This window comes from Callithrix jacchus, chromosome 6, assembly GCF_049354715.1.
Source record: "Callithrix jacchus isolate 240 chromosome 6, calJac240_pri, whole genome shotgun sequence".
In the NCBI taxonomy this organism is placed as follows: domain Eukaryota; kingdom Metazoa; phylum Chordata; class Mammalia; order Primates; family Cebidae; genus Callithrix; species Callithrix jacchus.
In genome coordinates this window covers 36,199,016-36,215,524 of record NC_133507.1, presented here as the reverse complement: position 1 = coordinate 36,215,524, position 16,509 = coordinate 36,199,016, and the positions used below count along the sequence as shown (strand labels likewise).

The 16,509-nt window shown below is 42.8% G+C and overlaps 1 protein-coding gene across 35 annotated transcripts in view; it reads left to right on the top strand.

The window, feature by feature from the left end:
* UGGT1 (UDP-glucose glycoprotein glucosyltransferase 1) overlaps positions 1-15,789 on the top strand; it is a 118,322-nt gene extending 102,533 nt beyond the window's left edge. For 18 of the 35 annotated variants that reach the window (XM_078326987.1, XM_035304103.3, XM_078326997.1 and 15 more), the window contains 3 exons: positions 3,267-3,383; positions 7,782-7,947; positions 15,098-15,789. In XM_078326987.1, coding sequence (XP_078183113.1) covers positions 3,267-3,383; positions 7,782-7,947; positions 15,098-15,144 — 330 coding nt within the window. In that variant the 3' untranslated portion in view covers positions 15,145-15,789. Of the gene's footprint in view, positions 1-3,266; positions 3,384-7,781; positions 7,948-10,633 lie in introns of all 35 variants that reach the window. The other 17 variants (XM_078326989.1, XM_017973346.5, XM_078327000.1 and 14 more) reach the window with 1 other exon arrangement.
* The last annotated feature ends 720 nt before the right edge of the window (positions 15,790-16,509 follow it).

Below are 16,509 nucleotides of genomic sequence, written 5' to 3'. Positions count from 1 at the left end.
TACGTTTTATTTATCCATTCACATTTGGGTTGTTTTCAATTTTGACTTCCATAGATATTGCTACTGTGACTACTCTCACACGTGTGCACTATTCCAATTATTTATACAACTACAAGTGGAACTGCTGGGTCATCAGATATGTGTATCTTTACTATCGCTAATTCCAAAGTTTTTCAAAGTAGTTCTAATTTACATTCCCATCAGGTGTGTAAGAATTCCTGTTGCTCCATGTTTTGACAAATATGTATTGGCAGTCTGTTCTTTTGGTGGGTTTGAGCTGACATCCCATTGTGGCTTTTTATTGGAGAGTTTAATCCATTTACATTTAATGCAATTATTAATGAGGGAGGATTTAGAGCTGTCATTTCTTATTTGTTTTCTATGTGTTACATCTTTTTTGTTCCTCAGTTTCTTCATTACTGCCTTGTTTTGTGTTAAGTATTTTCTAATATATCATTTTAATTTTACTATATTTTTCTGAGTTATTTTCTTTGTGTTTGATGATGAATTATATACCTAAATATAATCCCTGAATTATAAAACATGTATTACATACCAACTTGGTCATTATTTATTACCTTTTTTATATATTGCTGGATTATTTGTGCTATTATTTAAGGTTTTTTCATTTATGTTTTTGTGTGACATTGGCTTGTAATATTCCTATCAGGTTGATATCAAGGCTCTGGTGACTTCACAGAATAAGTTGGATTTTATTCTTTTCCATTTACTTGTAACTGGTTTGTGTAAGATTGGCTTTATTTCTTTTTTTCAGAGACAGGTATCAGTCTGTTACCTAGACTGGAGTTTAGTGGCACAATCATAGTTCACTGCAGCCTCAATTTCCCAGGCTGTAGCACTGCTCCCATCTCAGCTTCTAAGTAGCTGGGACTACTGGCACTCACCACCAGGCCTGGCTAGTTTTTTGTTTATTTTTTTGTAGAGGTAGAATCTCCCTGTGTTGCCCAGGCTGGTCTTGAACTCTTGGGCTCAAGGGATCCTCCCACTTGGACTCCCAAAGTGCTGGGATTACAGGCATGAGCCACAGTGCCCGGCTCTACTTACTTTAAAAAATTTGTGTGATATCTGGTATCTTCTAATTGATGGAGCTACTGTGGATCTGATTCTGTTGTATTATTTCTGTTTTCTTTTGTTCATACCGTCTCTCACATATCTGTTTATTTCCTCTAGTGTATCAGGCATGTTTTTGCAGAATTATTTTGGGGAATAATTTGAGTTCAAAAATGATACCATCCAACAGTATTTGTTTTGTTTTGTCACTTTTTTTTTTTTTTTTTTTTTTTCCAGAAACTTGGGGGCCCTGGCTATCCAGGATTATTTTAATCCATTTTAAGAATTCTGATGACTGGAAGTTGAGCTGCATTTTTCTCATGCCTTTTCTGGCTTACTCTAAATTGTAATGTGTATTCTTTAGGTACGCCAACCCAAAGCAAAGGGTTTCACTAGAACTCCCCTCAACCACTGCAGATCTTATATACAAATCTTCGTTACCTCAGGCCTGAGTAGCAACATAGATCCAGAGGGAAAAACCCAATTCCTGGGTTATCTTTTCTGGTCTTTGTTCTTTCTCTCCTGGTTTAGTAATTATTGTCTTGTTAGTTCTCTGGTGCCTTCAAAAGGTGTATGCTTTTTATAATTCATTCAGCTATTCTAGTTTTCCTCAGGAGGCGTGCTAGTCTCATTTATCTAGTCCCCAAATGCTGAAAGTAGAGTTCTACTATTTTTCAAGCAGAGCAGAGTTGGAACTGATACTGTGTTGATTCAGCTTTCTGTAGCAGTGCCACAAGGTCAACAATTTGTAAGACTTGAAGTGAAATTAAGATAAATCAAGATGAGTATTTGATACCTTAATCCAGCTTTTTTCTTTTCTTTTCTTTTTTTTTTTTTGAGAAAAGGTCTCACTCTGTCACCCAGGCTGGAGTGTAGTGATGGGATCGATCATGGCTTGCTGCAGCCTTGAAGTGCCTGGCTCAGGCGATCCTCCCACCTCAGCCTCCCGAGTAGCTGGGATGACAGGCTCGCACCACCAGGCCTGGCTAATTGTTTGTATATTTTATAGAGATGGGGTTTTGCCATGTTGCCTCAGCTGGTCTTGGAACTCCTGGGCTCAAGTGATCTACCAACTTCAGCAGCTATTTTAAATTTTAGTTTGTTGACAGGGTTTTGTAGAGAAGTATAATCTATTTATTTTTGTACCATCATGGAACATTTTTTACAAGTATCACAGTTAATAATTTCTGTACATTTCTCTGTTCCATGTAAATCTTAGGACGATGGAACATTTTATTGTGGCAAAGTCAGACGGTCTCCTCAGAAAAAAGGTTTAAAGTGTAGAGTAGAATTGGCTAGAAAAAATAATTTCATCTATTTGGGATCGAGTCTCAATAGACAAGGTAGATTCAAAGCTTCCTTGATAGGAAACTGTAAAATTTACGAACCACCACTCTATTTAGCTGACTTTCAAAAGTCAGTAGGAGTATTTTTCTTAAGATTGCCCTAATGAAGGGAGGTTTAGGTGCAGGCTCTTTGTAAGTTTTAAGCCATAGCTTTTCAGTTGCTTATTATGGGCAGATATTTTATGGATCCTCTAAAATGTATAGTTTTCAATAATTTCTCTAAGGCTTTGGTGGGGACTTTTCCCATTCTGAACATTTGTGATTGGCATGTGATCCATAATGAGCAGCTGCATCACTGATGTGCTGCATTGGTTTAAGTTCCCCTCAACTGGCTGGGCACAGTGGCTCATGCCTGGAATCCCAGCACTTTGTGAGGCCGAAATTGGTGGATTGCTTGAGCTCGGCAGTTTGAGACCAGCCTGGGCAACATGGCAAAACCCCATGTTTTGTAAAAATACAAAAATTGGCCAGGTGTGGTGGTGACCCCTTGTAGTCCCAGCTACTCAGGAGGCGAAGGCACAATAATCTCTTGAACCTGGGAGGCAGTGATGGCAGTGAACCAGGCTCAGCAGTTTGAGACCAGCCTGAGCAACATGGCAAAACCCCATGTTTTGTAAAAATACAGAAATTGGCCAGGTGTAGTTGTAGGACCCTGTAGTCCCAGCTACTCAGGAGGCTGAGGCACAAGAATCTCTTGAACCCAGGCGGTAGAGGTTGCAGTGAGCTGAGATCACACCACTGCACTCCAGCCTGGGTGACAGTGAGACCCCATCTCTAAATAAATAAATAAATACTACCAGAACTTTAGATACATGTGTTTTTTTATTATTATTATTATTTACCAAACAGGATCTGCCCAATAACATGATTCATCAGGTGCCAATTAAATCCCTCCCTCAAGAATGGCTTTGGTGTGAAACGTGGTGTGATGACGCCTCTAAGAAAAGGGCAAAAACCATTGATTTGGTAAGATTCTCTGTGGTACACTTCTGCATGTTCGTCCAGTGGATGTATAACTGAATCATAATTAATACTTTTATTTAGATTCTTTAGGAGTTTCCTAGATTCTTATTTAGACTTTCTCTGTAATTGTATAGTGTGTTGGGGCTGTGTGTAAGGTTAGCTGAGAGAAAGGAGAGTAGACCATTCCAGCCTTTTATTTGGTAATAGAAGAGGGGCACCATTGTCTCCATCTGCTCCTTGCTGGATAGGGTTGCTGTCTGGGGGAGGCTAGATTGTAGGGATTGTCGTTCCTGGAGCTGTCACTATTCGTGGAACAGCATCATATCTTATATTGTTCCATGGGTGAAAGCTTTAATATGGTCCTGTTAAAGCTGGGTGAGGAGTTGTAAGAGGCAGGGGCCAAATGCTAGAAGGAGGTAAAGGGTTATGGCAGGACCCAGGAGGGGCAGTAGTCAGGGTGCCCAGGAGTTACGGAACCACTGGGGCCAGGTGAACTGACTATCTTTAAGTTTTTGTGCTTGGTCTTTGAGCTTTTTGACAGCATCTCATACTAGCCCAGATTGATTGAGGTAGAAACAGCATTGTTTATTAAAAAGAGACACAGACCTCCTTTTTCAGCAGTGAGGAGGTCTAGGCCTCTGCAGTTTTGTAGGATGACTGCTGCTAAAGAGATTAATTGGTTTTCGAAGTGAGTGATAGAGTTTGCTATTTCTTCTAGTGACGATTGGAAGTCTCAGGAGAGTGACTGGAAATAGATAATGAGGTTTCTAGGCATCCTGCTTTTAACCTGACACTAGTGGTGACTCCAAGGGCTACTGAAAGGGAATGAACTGTATTGCTATTTTGTGAGCGAGCGTGTAATGTAGCAGGGAAGAGTTCTTGTTTTGGAGAGACTAGGTTAATGTTGGGGATAAGGTAGACTAGGGTGCAAGTACCTGTCCAGTTGGTAGGGAGACAGAAGTAGGTTGTGGATCCGCAGAGGAAGAAGATGCCCGTGGTGTTAATGCAAACAGACAAGTGGATTGAGAATAGGTGTTGGAGTGTGTAGGTTCCTCGTTTGGAGGGACTTGGTTCAGCTTCAACAGCTCAGAGTGAGGAGGAGAGAGAGACCCCTTTGACAACTTCTTTGGCGGGAGGGGGCGTTCCATGTTTGAGAGGCAGGAAGGGAGGTTATGTGGAGGGGCTGGGTAAAGAGCGAGTTAGCTTCAAGGGAAACTGAATAATCTACTCAGAATGAGGTATGGGAAAAGGGATGAGAGATGGTTTGAGTTGAGCCACAGGTAGAGGGAGGGATGGTGCCTATGTGTATGTGTCTGTTGGAAGAGGTAACACGTAAGAATGGGACCTTGGATAGCAGGGTGAGGGAGTTTTGTATGGCTGTAATTGGCAGTGTATATGGAGAGAAGTTTGGTAGCTCCATTACCAAGGGCAGTGGGATAGTTCCCAGTGAGGGTGAGGACTCTGTCTACAAAGGCAGAGCCTTTTTGGATGGTGTATGAAACGCAAATGGGAATTTGGTCCCAGGGCCAAGAAATTGGGGTGGTTGACTAGGCAGTAGAAGAAAGGGAAAAGCAGTCCAGTGACGGAAGCACGTGTAGAGTTAGAGCACTATAACAAGGAGTGAGTGAGATTGAGAGGTTATCTGAGCCTTGTAGAAGTGAGAAGGGACTTTGAGGGAGCAGAGGCAGTGGGATTGACTATTAAAAGAGTTAGAAGCTTGAGGAAGAATCGGAGTCTCTATCTGGGGGAAGGAGTTGGTAGGGGCTGTATTGGGAGGTGGCCTCTTCTAGAGGGTCTGTGAAGTGGCTAATAGCATCCCACGGATAGTCAAATTCTCCTTGCAAATGAGCAATGAATAAGTAGGTGAGTTAAGACTTTTCTACATGTGGGAATGGGGAGAGAGGAGAAGACTTCTAATATTTGGTATGCTGTCAGGAGTGGGTCGGGGGCTGTTCCTTGTCATGAGGACCTTGGCACCTGGAGCAGGGGCAGAGGTGATATATGAAGGAGTTACTGCTCATGGGTCTTCCTTGGGGACGGGCATAAGGCGGAGTTCAGTTGGAATAAGGAGGGTGCTGGAGAATCCGCAGAGGGTGGCAGTTGGCAGGTCAGTGGGCGCTTCAGGAGATCTTTTTAACCTGGAAAGATGGTACCAAAAGATATGTCCTGACAGTTTAGTTGCAGTGGGGATTGTGAGAACAACTCGAAAGGGACCTTCCCACTTTGGTTTAAGCCTTGCTGTGTTAAGAGTTCTTAGGAAGACATTTCTCCTGGTAGGAAGGTCTGGTTGGTAGGGCCTTTGTGGAGCTTTGGGAGAGCCTAGTCTGCTTCTTCATGGAGGAGATGGTGGATGAGGAAAAGTATTGGGAGATATTCTCCAGCTAAGAGCTAGAAGGGGGCCTGTTTTGTAAGAGGAGAGGGCGTCCATACATTAACTCAAATGGGCTGAGGAAGGAGGGTGCTTTTGGGTTGGCTCTTATGTGGGCTAGGGCTGTGGGCAGAAGGGAGGTCCAGGGTTTCTGGACTTCTAGAGTGAATTTGGTTAACTGAATTTTAAGGATCCCATTTGCCCTTTCAACTTTTCCTGATGACTGGGGTTGGTATGGGATAGGGAGGTGCCACTGTACGCCAAGGAACTAAGAGACTTGTTGGGTGATTTGGGAGATGAAGCAAGGGCTGATGTCTGATTGTATGGAATGCGGGAGACCAAATCTAGGGATGATTTCTATTAAAAGAATTTAGGAGACTGCCGCAGCTGTTTCTGAGGAGGTGGGAAACACTTCTACCCACCCGGAGAAGGTGTCTATAAGAGTAAGAAGAAACTTAGTCTTTTTAACAGGAGGCATATGGGTAAAGTCTATTTGCTAGTCTTCCTTGGGAGTGTTCCTCTTAGCTAATGTGTAGGGATAGGAGGAGAGAGGAGAGCCCCTTGGGAGGAAGTGGCAGAATATAAATGACAGTTTGAGGTTATGTCTTTTAGCAGGTAAATAGGTGGGGGGAAGAGAAATAAAGGCAAAGGAGAAGAAGGTACAGGGAGTGTACACCAATATGGAAGGATTGGTGAAGAGATGTTAGATTTTCTTTGGTTTATTCTTGGGGAGGATGAGATTTTGATCTTTGACTATCCAGTTCCCTTGGGAGGAAACCCCTTGTTGTGACAAGGGCAGCAGGAGAGGGCGTCCCCTGTCCCACAGGTCCTGTCTGGAATAGAGGAGGTAGCCACCGAGTCAGGCATCCCTGAGATGGAGGAACTGGAGGCCTGGAGACTGGAGGAATCCCTAGGCCCAGCACTGGGTCTTTTGAAAAGGCAGAGATGGTCAAGGGTTCTGGGTAAACGGCAAGAGTGTCTCTTATCCCAGCTGAGGCTCTGATGGTGGATGAGGTCGCCAGCAATGGGAGAATCTGGGAGATCCTCCGGGTCTTTGGCAGGTTTGGGAAGGAGGAGGGTTGGTCGAGAGAGAGGCGATAGGAGAGGGAGAGAGAAAGAGAGTACCTTAAGGACGCCTGGCCAGAGCCTACCCTTTCCCAGATTTTGGCACCAAAATGTAAGGTTAGTCGAGAGAAAGGGGAGTAGATCCAAAGTTAGGCAAGCAAATTTCATTAACCTGCCAGGCTGCTCTGTAACAATCAGAGGAGACAGTCCGGTGCTTACAAAACGAGGGGTTTATATGGGCTGAGAGGGGCATAAGGAAGTTTTAGGACACAGATAATCCATTAGCTTGTAACAGGCACAGAGATAGTTTAACTTCCTCTGACTTTGTGGTGGCAGTTTTAAAAGACAAGATTTTACAGTATGTATAAAACAGGAATTTACAAGTACGGATATAAACATTTGTTTTCCCTGTCCTCCCCCAAGCTGCCCAAATGGCTGTAATCAGGCTTTACTCAATTTTAACACGTCTGGCAGCCTTGATGTGGTGCCTAGATAGAAGTTCAGAAATGCAGCTACAGGGCACTCAAAGTGGGGAAGAGGGGGTCAGCTTATGCCGGGTTAAGGGGGTTTTCTGAAGCAGCTTGTCCCTAAACTGTGGACTTATAGAATATTTCAGTGGTTTTTTTTCCCCCCACTTACATTAGGAAACCAAATCCCCTAGCATTTAATGGACTGTTTTCACAACTTATAATCTGCTGAGTCATTCCTTGGCTTCCACTTTATCTCTGTGCCCTGTAATTTTGGGCTTTTACTTTTCCTGCCTTCCAGTAGCCACTCATAGGTTCTTTGTAGATGTGTAAATACAGCTTTACATAGCCCACTACCATATTGCTTCTGGTAGTATAACATTTGGTTCCTAACTGTTGTTTTTTCTGTCCAGTTAGGACTTGTAACCCAAGAACCTTTGAATTCTCTATTATGTAGCCTTTCTTCAACTCAGTTGAAGTGTGTTCTTTTGACTTTCACAGTGTAATAATCCAATGACCAAAGAGCCTAAACTGGAAGCAGCTGTGCGAATTGTCCCAGAGTGGCAGGACTACGATCAAGAGATCAAACAGCTACAGATCCGCTTTCAAAAGGAGAAAGAAACAGGAACGCTGTATAAAGAGAAGACAAAAGAACCAAGCCGAGAAGGTAAGCACAAATCATTGGCTTTTACTTACCTTCAATTGGAAGGTAAGGACTTTTCAAATGGAAAGTTCAGTACTTCTTTCCATTTATGATTTCTGCTTGTTGTAAAGACAATAGAATAATGAATAATAGGAAGAGAAAAATCTCCCATTAATCCTTCCATTCTGACATCCACCAGTATATGTTTTCCATTTTCTTTTTATGTTGGTCTTTTTTATTTTTATTTTTTGATATGGAGTCTTGCTCTGTTGCCCAGGCTGGAGTGCAATGGCGCCATCTCGGCTCACTGCAGTCTCTGCCTCCCGGGTTCAAGTGATTCTCCTGCTCAGCCTTTCGAGTAGCTGGGATTACAGGTGCCTGCCACTGCGCCCAGCTAATTTTTGTATTTTTAGTAGAAACGAGGTTTTGCCATGTTGGCCAGGCTGGTCTCGAACTCCTGACCTTATGATCCGCCCGCTTTGGCCTCCTCAAATGCTGGGATTACAGGCATGAGCCACCGTGCCTGGCCTTATGTTGGTCTTCTAAACAGTATTTATTAATGCAATTGCTATCTTTTTTTCCCCTTTTTCTGGTGAGAGGGATAAAGAGCATTTTAATTGTGACTGTTATTTAGTTTTATGAGTTTTGTGATACATAAACCGAACCTTTTGCAGATTTCTTGTCTGATTCTTTGTTTTTTTCATTAAATCTATCAGTATACTAGTGAATGAATAAATTTAGATCAAGACAAGTATGTATTTGAAATTCTTTTTTTTTTTGAGATGGAGTCTCCCTCTGTAACCTAGGCTAGAGTGCAGTGGCATGATCTAGGCTCACTGCAACCTACACCAGGTTCAAGCAATTTTCCTGCCTTAGCCTCCCGAGTAACTGAGATTGCAGGTACCTGCCACTGCGCCCAGCTAATTTTTGTATTTTTAGTAGAGACAGGGTTTCACAATTTTCGTCAGGCTGGTCTTGAACTTCTGACCTTGTGAGCCACCATGCCTGGCCTCTTTTTTTTTTTTAAGGACAGAATCTTACTTTGTTGCCCAGGCTGGAGTACAGTGGCATGATCTTGGCTTACTGCAACCTCTGCCTCCCAGGTTCACATGATTCTCATACCTCAGCCTCCCAAGTAGCTGGAATTACAGGCATGTACCATCACACCCAGCTAATTTTTTATTTATTTACTTATTTTTAATTTTTTGTAATTTTAGTGGGGATGAGATTTCACCATGTTGCCCAGGCTCGTCTTGAACTCCTGACCTCAAGTGAGCCACCCGCCTCAGCCTCCCAAAGTGCTGGGATTACAAACATGAGCCACTGCACCTGGCTGAAAATGTGTTCTTTAAAACAAGCATGTTGGGATGGAATGCTTGAATTTAGTTTAGTGTAAGAATAGGAATTTAGTCTTTAATGTTTTCCCCATTGTGTGTGTCTTGAATGATAACTACTGAAAAAAAATCATTAGAATACTAAAGTGACTTAAAAATATTAATAAGCTGAGTTCTAGATTTAAGAAAAAATTTAAATTTATTTACTTTTAAATTGTCCATAATAATTGTACATATTTATGGAGTACATAGTAATGTTTTGGTATATACATGGCCTCTGGATTTTTAAGATTTATTCTGCTTTAGACTAATTCTAAAAAAGTAGCCGGGTGTAGTGGCTGCTACCTGTAATCGTAGCCTCTCAGGAAGCTAAGGTGGGAGGATTGCTTGAACCTGGGAGGTCAAGGTTGCAGTGAGCCCCTGCACTCCAGCCTAGGTAACAGAGAGAGACTCTGTGACAGAGCAAGACCCTGTCTCAAAATCAACCAAAAAAAGCAGTTGCAGAACATGGATCTTGAGTGGTTTGCCTATACATCCCTCAGATCGTACCATGACATTAAATATCAGAACTGGAAGGCTATATAGTAACCATAAAAATCATTCATTCAGATTCATCAGTTAAACCTTGAGAATTTCCATAGATAAATGGGCAAAGAATGTGGACATGCGTTCAAGTAAGAGGAAACACAAATAATAAATAAATTTGAGGAAACAGTAATCAAATTAAAGCAGTCTATTATTAATATCTGCTATGTGGAAAAAAATAGACATAGTGATAATGCCATTTGTTTGGGAGATGGTGATGAAACTGTTGTGAACCTTGATGAAGCTTTGTGTATGGCCTTTGGTAAAAAGCAGTATATCTGCTAGTAGGAGCCTTTAAGGTGTTTATACCCTCAGTAATTCCTCTCTTGAAAATATACCTTCAAGAAATAATTCAACAGAAAAAAAAAAGTTATATACATGAAGAAATTTATTTTACCATTACTTATAAGCCAAAAGCATTAAAAACAGTTTAAACATCCAAGAATGAGCTATAATGATACATAGAAAATGTCCATATGCTATTAAATAATAAAATTAAAATCCTGACTAAAAAATACATGCATATGTACTGAAAGTAAATATTGTATTTGTGAAAGCAATTCCTCTGGAGTGGGATTTACGGATAGTTTCCGTTTTTAAAAAATCCTTAATTTAGTTTTCGCTTTTAAAATGGAGTACAAAAACACCCAACCAAGCTCCAAAAGATTTAATAAGTGAAATACGATGGAGGTGGAGGTACAAAAAAATAGGTTACAGTGATGAAAAATGCCCTTGGTGGTGTTTATAATTTGAAGATCATCTGTTTTCTTTTCTGTGGTTCTTTTCCTTAGGTCCTCAGAAACGTGAAGAATTATGATCTCTGGAGAAAGATAGGAAATCACCCCATTTGAAAAACAGTTTTTATACTAAATGCTAGTTTTTTCTGATCTGTCTATACAACTGCTGATAAACTGGCTGGGCAGGAGTGCCATACCTTTTGATTCTGAGCATTTGATTCTGACTTCTGCACTCCAGTGGGCTCTGGATCTTTGGGATTAAGGCTCTATTGGATTTGTACCTCAGAGGAAGACCAAGTGGCTGTTCTTTTGTACTCTGTAAAGAGCATTCTTCTAGCCAGAGGGTGGAATGGCAGCAGCAACCGGAAGAAAATGTCTTTTGGTGCCTACACCCAAGGGTACACACATGCTGCACTGTGTCGGAAAGCAGGCCAGCTGGAGCCGCCATGTTTTTCCTTACCTCAGTTTACCTGCAGCATGCACTGTACTGCAGATGCCCACCCTGTCCTGGGTTTGGCTGGGAGAAGCTCTGTTCAAGGCCCACACACCTCCAGGTTTAAGCCAACGTGCTACTTGTGCCCTCCCCACCTTCTCTTCCCAAGCATTAGGTGCATGAAGTGAAATACAACCAACATGGTGTGTCAAGGCTGGTATGGTGCAGTGGCTGGGCAAATTAATTTGGGGCCATGATGGGGGTAGGTTGCAGTGAGGGTAGGGAAAATATCAGGAGTAGGAAGGTTCTGGGGGTTATGGGAAGGGAAGGAAGACCAAGAACTGGCCATTCCCTTTTATAAACCATTAGTAGCATCATGGCTTATTTGAAATGAAAACATTACTCTTATTCCCCAACCAACTGCAGTGAACTTTCTAGGTAATTGTTTTATAAACAATTTTTGTATTTGTGAATGTCTTTGCTTTTTCTTTCCACTTTCTAAAAAAGTCTGTTACCAGTTTCCTTACTGGATACAGCAATCCTAAGCCCCTTTCATATCCAGTCCGTAGGGTTCAGGCCCCCTCAAGAAGAGCACCACATTGTCTGTCCTCTCCTGTGGAGGATTTTCTCTCAGACCCAGGGGAAGTTGCCTTGGACTTTTCTCTGCAAATGCCCTTAGATCTAAGACCAGGAACAATTCTGCCCATGAAACTCGTGGCTTCCTGTCCTATTTTCCTGTATCTGAGCACCGTAGGTTACCTTTGGTTCCCACAGCAGTTCTTTCTTCGTGTTGCATCATGAAGCCCCATTAGCCTTTAGTCCCTGCTTTGTGTGTCTTCACTTCCACAGTCATTAGTGCCCCTCAGGGCAGCCTGTGCTGATGAACAGGCTGTAGAGTCTTGGATGTGTTATTGGCCTGAGTAGGCCTGAGGCGCTGGCATGCGACTCCATCTGCCAGGCTGCAGGGCACAGCAGCACTGGCACAGATAGGCATGCTCTGTCTTCCAATGCACACTGGCCTTTGCTTACATATTTTGCTTGTTTTTAAAAAATATGAGGAGAGGGTGCAGATGGATAGCCATATCCTCACCCTTCTAAGCCAGGTAATATATTGATGTGCAGACTTTTAAAGAAATCAGTCTTATCACAAATATCACGTAATTTATTTTTTCCATTTTCAATGCAAAAGTTAGTCTAGGAAGCATCTCATTCATCCCGAAGGACCTTTTGACTTTGCCTTTATAATTCCGTTAAAAATTGAGGAGAGGATTAATGGTACAATGAAAAAAAAAATTTAAGGAGAGGAGAGCTCAAAAGAGGGTAAGAGACTGAAAAGGTACCTGATTATGACTTCCCCCACTCTGCCCCTCTGGTCAGAGCAGCTGGAGAGATGGGATCAGTGAGATTAAAAAACTTGTGTTCAAGCTGCATCTTCACACTGAATGAAAACTTCAGAGAGTGATGGCTGCTGTCCACAACTGTGGGCAGAGGTGTGCCTTTTCTAAGTTTCTTTTCCAGAAGGTTGAACGGGGATACTCAAATCTTTACTGGGATATATGCTTTCCAAATGCTGGCCCCATGGAACCTTTCCCCATGTCTTTCTACCAAGCCTCTTACGTTTATTCTACGCAAGGAAGATGCAGAGTAGACCATGTTCTCTGTGTGGTATACACGTCCTGGTGTCACTCATTGCCTCTTATCTGTCACCACCCTGACATAAGTCCGCTTAATCATTGACTCTGAATAATGCAAGACCCAGCTTGCTTGCAAAATGGTCTAGGACCCTCCTCCTCCTGTCAGTTTCTTTTTTTAGTTCCTGTGGCATATTCATCTTTCAAAATTAACCAAATGCCCCAGAAAATGATGTTACCACTAAAATATTGTCTCTAAGAAGGCATACTGTGATGGAAAAGATAGGTAAGAGATTTTTTTCCAAGAAAAAAATCAAGAAGTAAGAATTGATTCTGCTGAATGTTCAAACTCTGTAAACTGTTCACAATATGTTGTTCTTAGCCATCATTTATATATAATGAATTGTTTTTTCTCTTAATCATGCCATAGTGGAAACTTTTGTTTCTGAATAAGAGACAGAGTAATATGAAATAATGTGAATGTCAGAGTGACATGCAGCACCGTCAGCCTGTTTTTATGTTCTGTGAACAGTGGCATTCGATTGAGATCAAAGCCTGTCACAGCCTGCTGCTGGGGCTGTGGGATATGCCAGGGTACTGTGTTTGGTTTTAGAAGTTTACTGAATGTTTACCACATGGAGAGTGATGGATGACATGTTAGTTTCTCTAAGGGGGATAAAGTTGTGCATCTACCAATGTTGCATTTCAGATTGAACACATAGATGCTTGCCTATTTACTTGGGTGAATGCCTCTTGGAAGGGCAAAGATTGCATGCATGATGTATGTTAAGAAACAGTTTCCAGAAATGGAGCTTAATTTGCTCTGCTCTCCTTAAGCCCCCGTGTTTTTTATTTATTTATTTATTTTTTTGAGTCTCATTCTGTTGCTCAGGCTGGAGTGCAGTGGCGCAATCTCGATTCACTGCAACCTCGATTCACTGCAACCTCTGCATCCCAGGTTCAAGCGATTCTCCCGTCTCACTCTCCCAAGTAGCTGGGATTACAGGCGCCTGCCACCACACTCGGCTAATTTTTGTATTTTTAGTAGAAACGGGGTTTTACCATGTTGGTTGGCCAGGCTGGTCTTGAACTCAGGTGATCTGCCTGCCTTAGCCTCCCAAAATGGTGGGATTACTGGCTTGAGCCATGTCCAGCCAAACCCTTGTGTTCTGAACCTTGTCGAGGTCTGCCTGAATGAGCTTTCTTCTGATCGTGGGGACCAAGTCCCTGAGTAGAGGGCCAAGAGCAAGGGATAGGGGATCATTATGTGGAAGAGACCACATAATGGTCTCAGGGAGGAAGGAACTCGCAGAGTTTCCTTTAGCCAGGAAACCTACTCTACTGACCCCATGACTTGGACAATCAGACACAACCCTGATAATGACAAGTGTAAAATGATTCCTTCTCTCCCACCCTCTGGAATTACATTTAGATATACTTGAAAGCAGTCCTTTTCTAAAATTGCCATACCTAGTTTGGCCTGAATGATTAAGATAAATAACTCAAGAGTTACAGGAAAAAAGAAAAAGAGTTACAAGGGAATTGTAGTCTATTTCTCTGAATATAATGTTTGTACTGTGGTATTACATTTCATGGGAATGGAAATGTATTGTAAAGCCACCTGATGGAAGCTTTCTCTTGGTAATAAAAATGGAGGTATATTATGTGCAGAGTCATCTAAATATATGCATTCTATTGTGTATTTTTTTTTTTTTTTCTCAGAGTTTTGCTCTTGTTGCCCAGGCTGGAGTACAATGGTGCTATCTCAGCTCACTGCAACCTCCACCTCCCGGGTTCAGGCAATTCTCCTGCTTCAGCCTCCTGAGTAGCTGGGATTACATGCACCTGCCATTATGCCTGGCTAATTTGTATTTTTAGTAGAGACAGGGTTTCACCATGTTGGCCAGGGTGATCTCCAACTCCTGACCTCAAGTGATCTGCCCTTCTTGGCTTCCTAAAGTGCTAGGATTACAGGAGTGAGCCACCATGCCTGGCCTACTTTTTGCATTTTTAGTAGGAACGGGGTTTCACCATGTTGGTCAGGCTAGTCTCGAACTCCTGATGTCAGGCGATCCACCCACCCTGGCCTCCCAAAGTGCTGGCTAGAATTACAGGCGTGAGCCACCTCGCCTGGCCTATTTGTTGTGTAATTTTAATAATTAGTTTTTTAAGCACTTGATTTCATGGGCGCATTTTTGTGGGATGATTGGAGTTAATCAGATAGAGCTTGTCGTGTGTCTAGTCTGATAAGACAACTTCTAAATTCATGTTTTCTTTGTCTTGAGGTAGTAAGGGAGAGATCTTAATCAGGATTTTGGTAATTACCTGATTGAATTAAAGCAAATGAGACATCATGAACTTTAGTGGTATTGATATTTCAGGGTGTATACCTGAAATACCTGGAGGATACAGATTTCTCATTCATTATTTGGTCTTTCATTTCTCTGTATACAGAAATGACACTTCTGGAAGGCAGTAGTGGCAGGGAGTCAATGAATTGAGTAGAGGGTCCCATTCCCTCAGGCTGTCACTGAGCAGTGACAATTTTTAAAAACAAACTGCAAAGTCTGTGGCAGGCGGCCACATGCTGCTCCCTAGAAGGAGCACATAAAGGTTAAGCTCCGTGGTCAAGAATTGCAAGCAAGAGGTCCTCTCCTGAGTCTTTCCCAGGTACCCAGCAGCGCAGAGCCAGCCATGGAAGGTTGCAGTGGGACAGGAGTGTACTGTATGCCTTGCCTTACTTGTCACCATTGAGATTTCCAGAGAAATGGGCAGAGCGCCTTTTAACAGCAACAACAAAAAGCAGAATACATTAACCTAAGCTCGACAGCGAAGATTATCATCAAGTACCATGTTTTCCAACCAACCAGTCATTCATGGTAATAACAAGATAAAGGTGGGAAAATCTTAGAATTTTTCAGGAAACTACTTTGCAAATCTTCTTCATGAACATCTGATTTTACGGTAATTCTGCTCCATTAAATGCAACAATGTGTTCAGGTGCTGCTCCTTGCTTGGTAACAGCATTGGGGTTTTAAATGTTTGCGGAATCTCTGCATCTGAGGGGAATTGAGAAAGAACTTCCTGGTACTGTAATGAAAATAAGGTCTGCTCAACACAATAAACTTTTCCTGTCTTCTTTAAAACTGCGCAGTCATTCAGTTTTTGTGTTCAGAAGGGCAAACTGATAGAGTGCAAAGTCCAAGCCCTTTATCTAGCAGAAGCTGGAAACCGGGACAGAAGAGGGAGGGCTTCACCTAAGTCTTGTCTGCTGCTGGGGCTGGCTTTGGGTTGCATCCAGTTCTTTGGATTCTGAGGATGGCATCTAGGTCTCCTCTCGGTCCTCCACCTCTGGGAGCTGCCCCAGGCAGACACAACAGGTGAAGTGAGAGGGGGAACCTCAAGGCAAGAATGGTGTCATGAGACCCCTGGGCCTAGCCTTGCCACGGAGTTCCTTAGGAGGGTGGCATGGACTTTTCGTTTTGCGGGTTCCCTGAGCTCCTCCTCCGGAGTGGATATGCATTGAGGATATGGACTCTGTGTGACAATGGAGAGGGGAGGGAGGGGCACCTGGTGCCTGTGAGGGCACAAGAGAGGGGCCCTGAGGTTCAGGAGCAGGGACTTTGTGGTCAGGAAAAGCTGCTACAAGGAGCTGATGCTTAGATTGAAGCCAGAAGACTAAGTAGGGGCTATTCCTTTGGGCGAGGGGTGGGCAGAGAGGGAGGTGGTTGAGCTAGTGTGTATCTCATGGAAGGAGCTGCATGGAAACCACACAGCCAGGAGAGGGGGACTGGGTTTGATCTTGGGGGCATAGGAAGGCCCCAGAGGGGGTTTAAACTGGGTGCTGGCACGCAATGGGTTTTTTC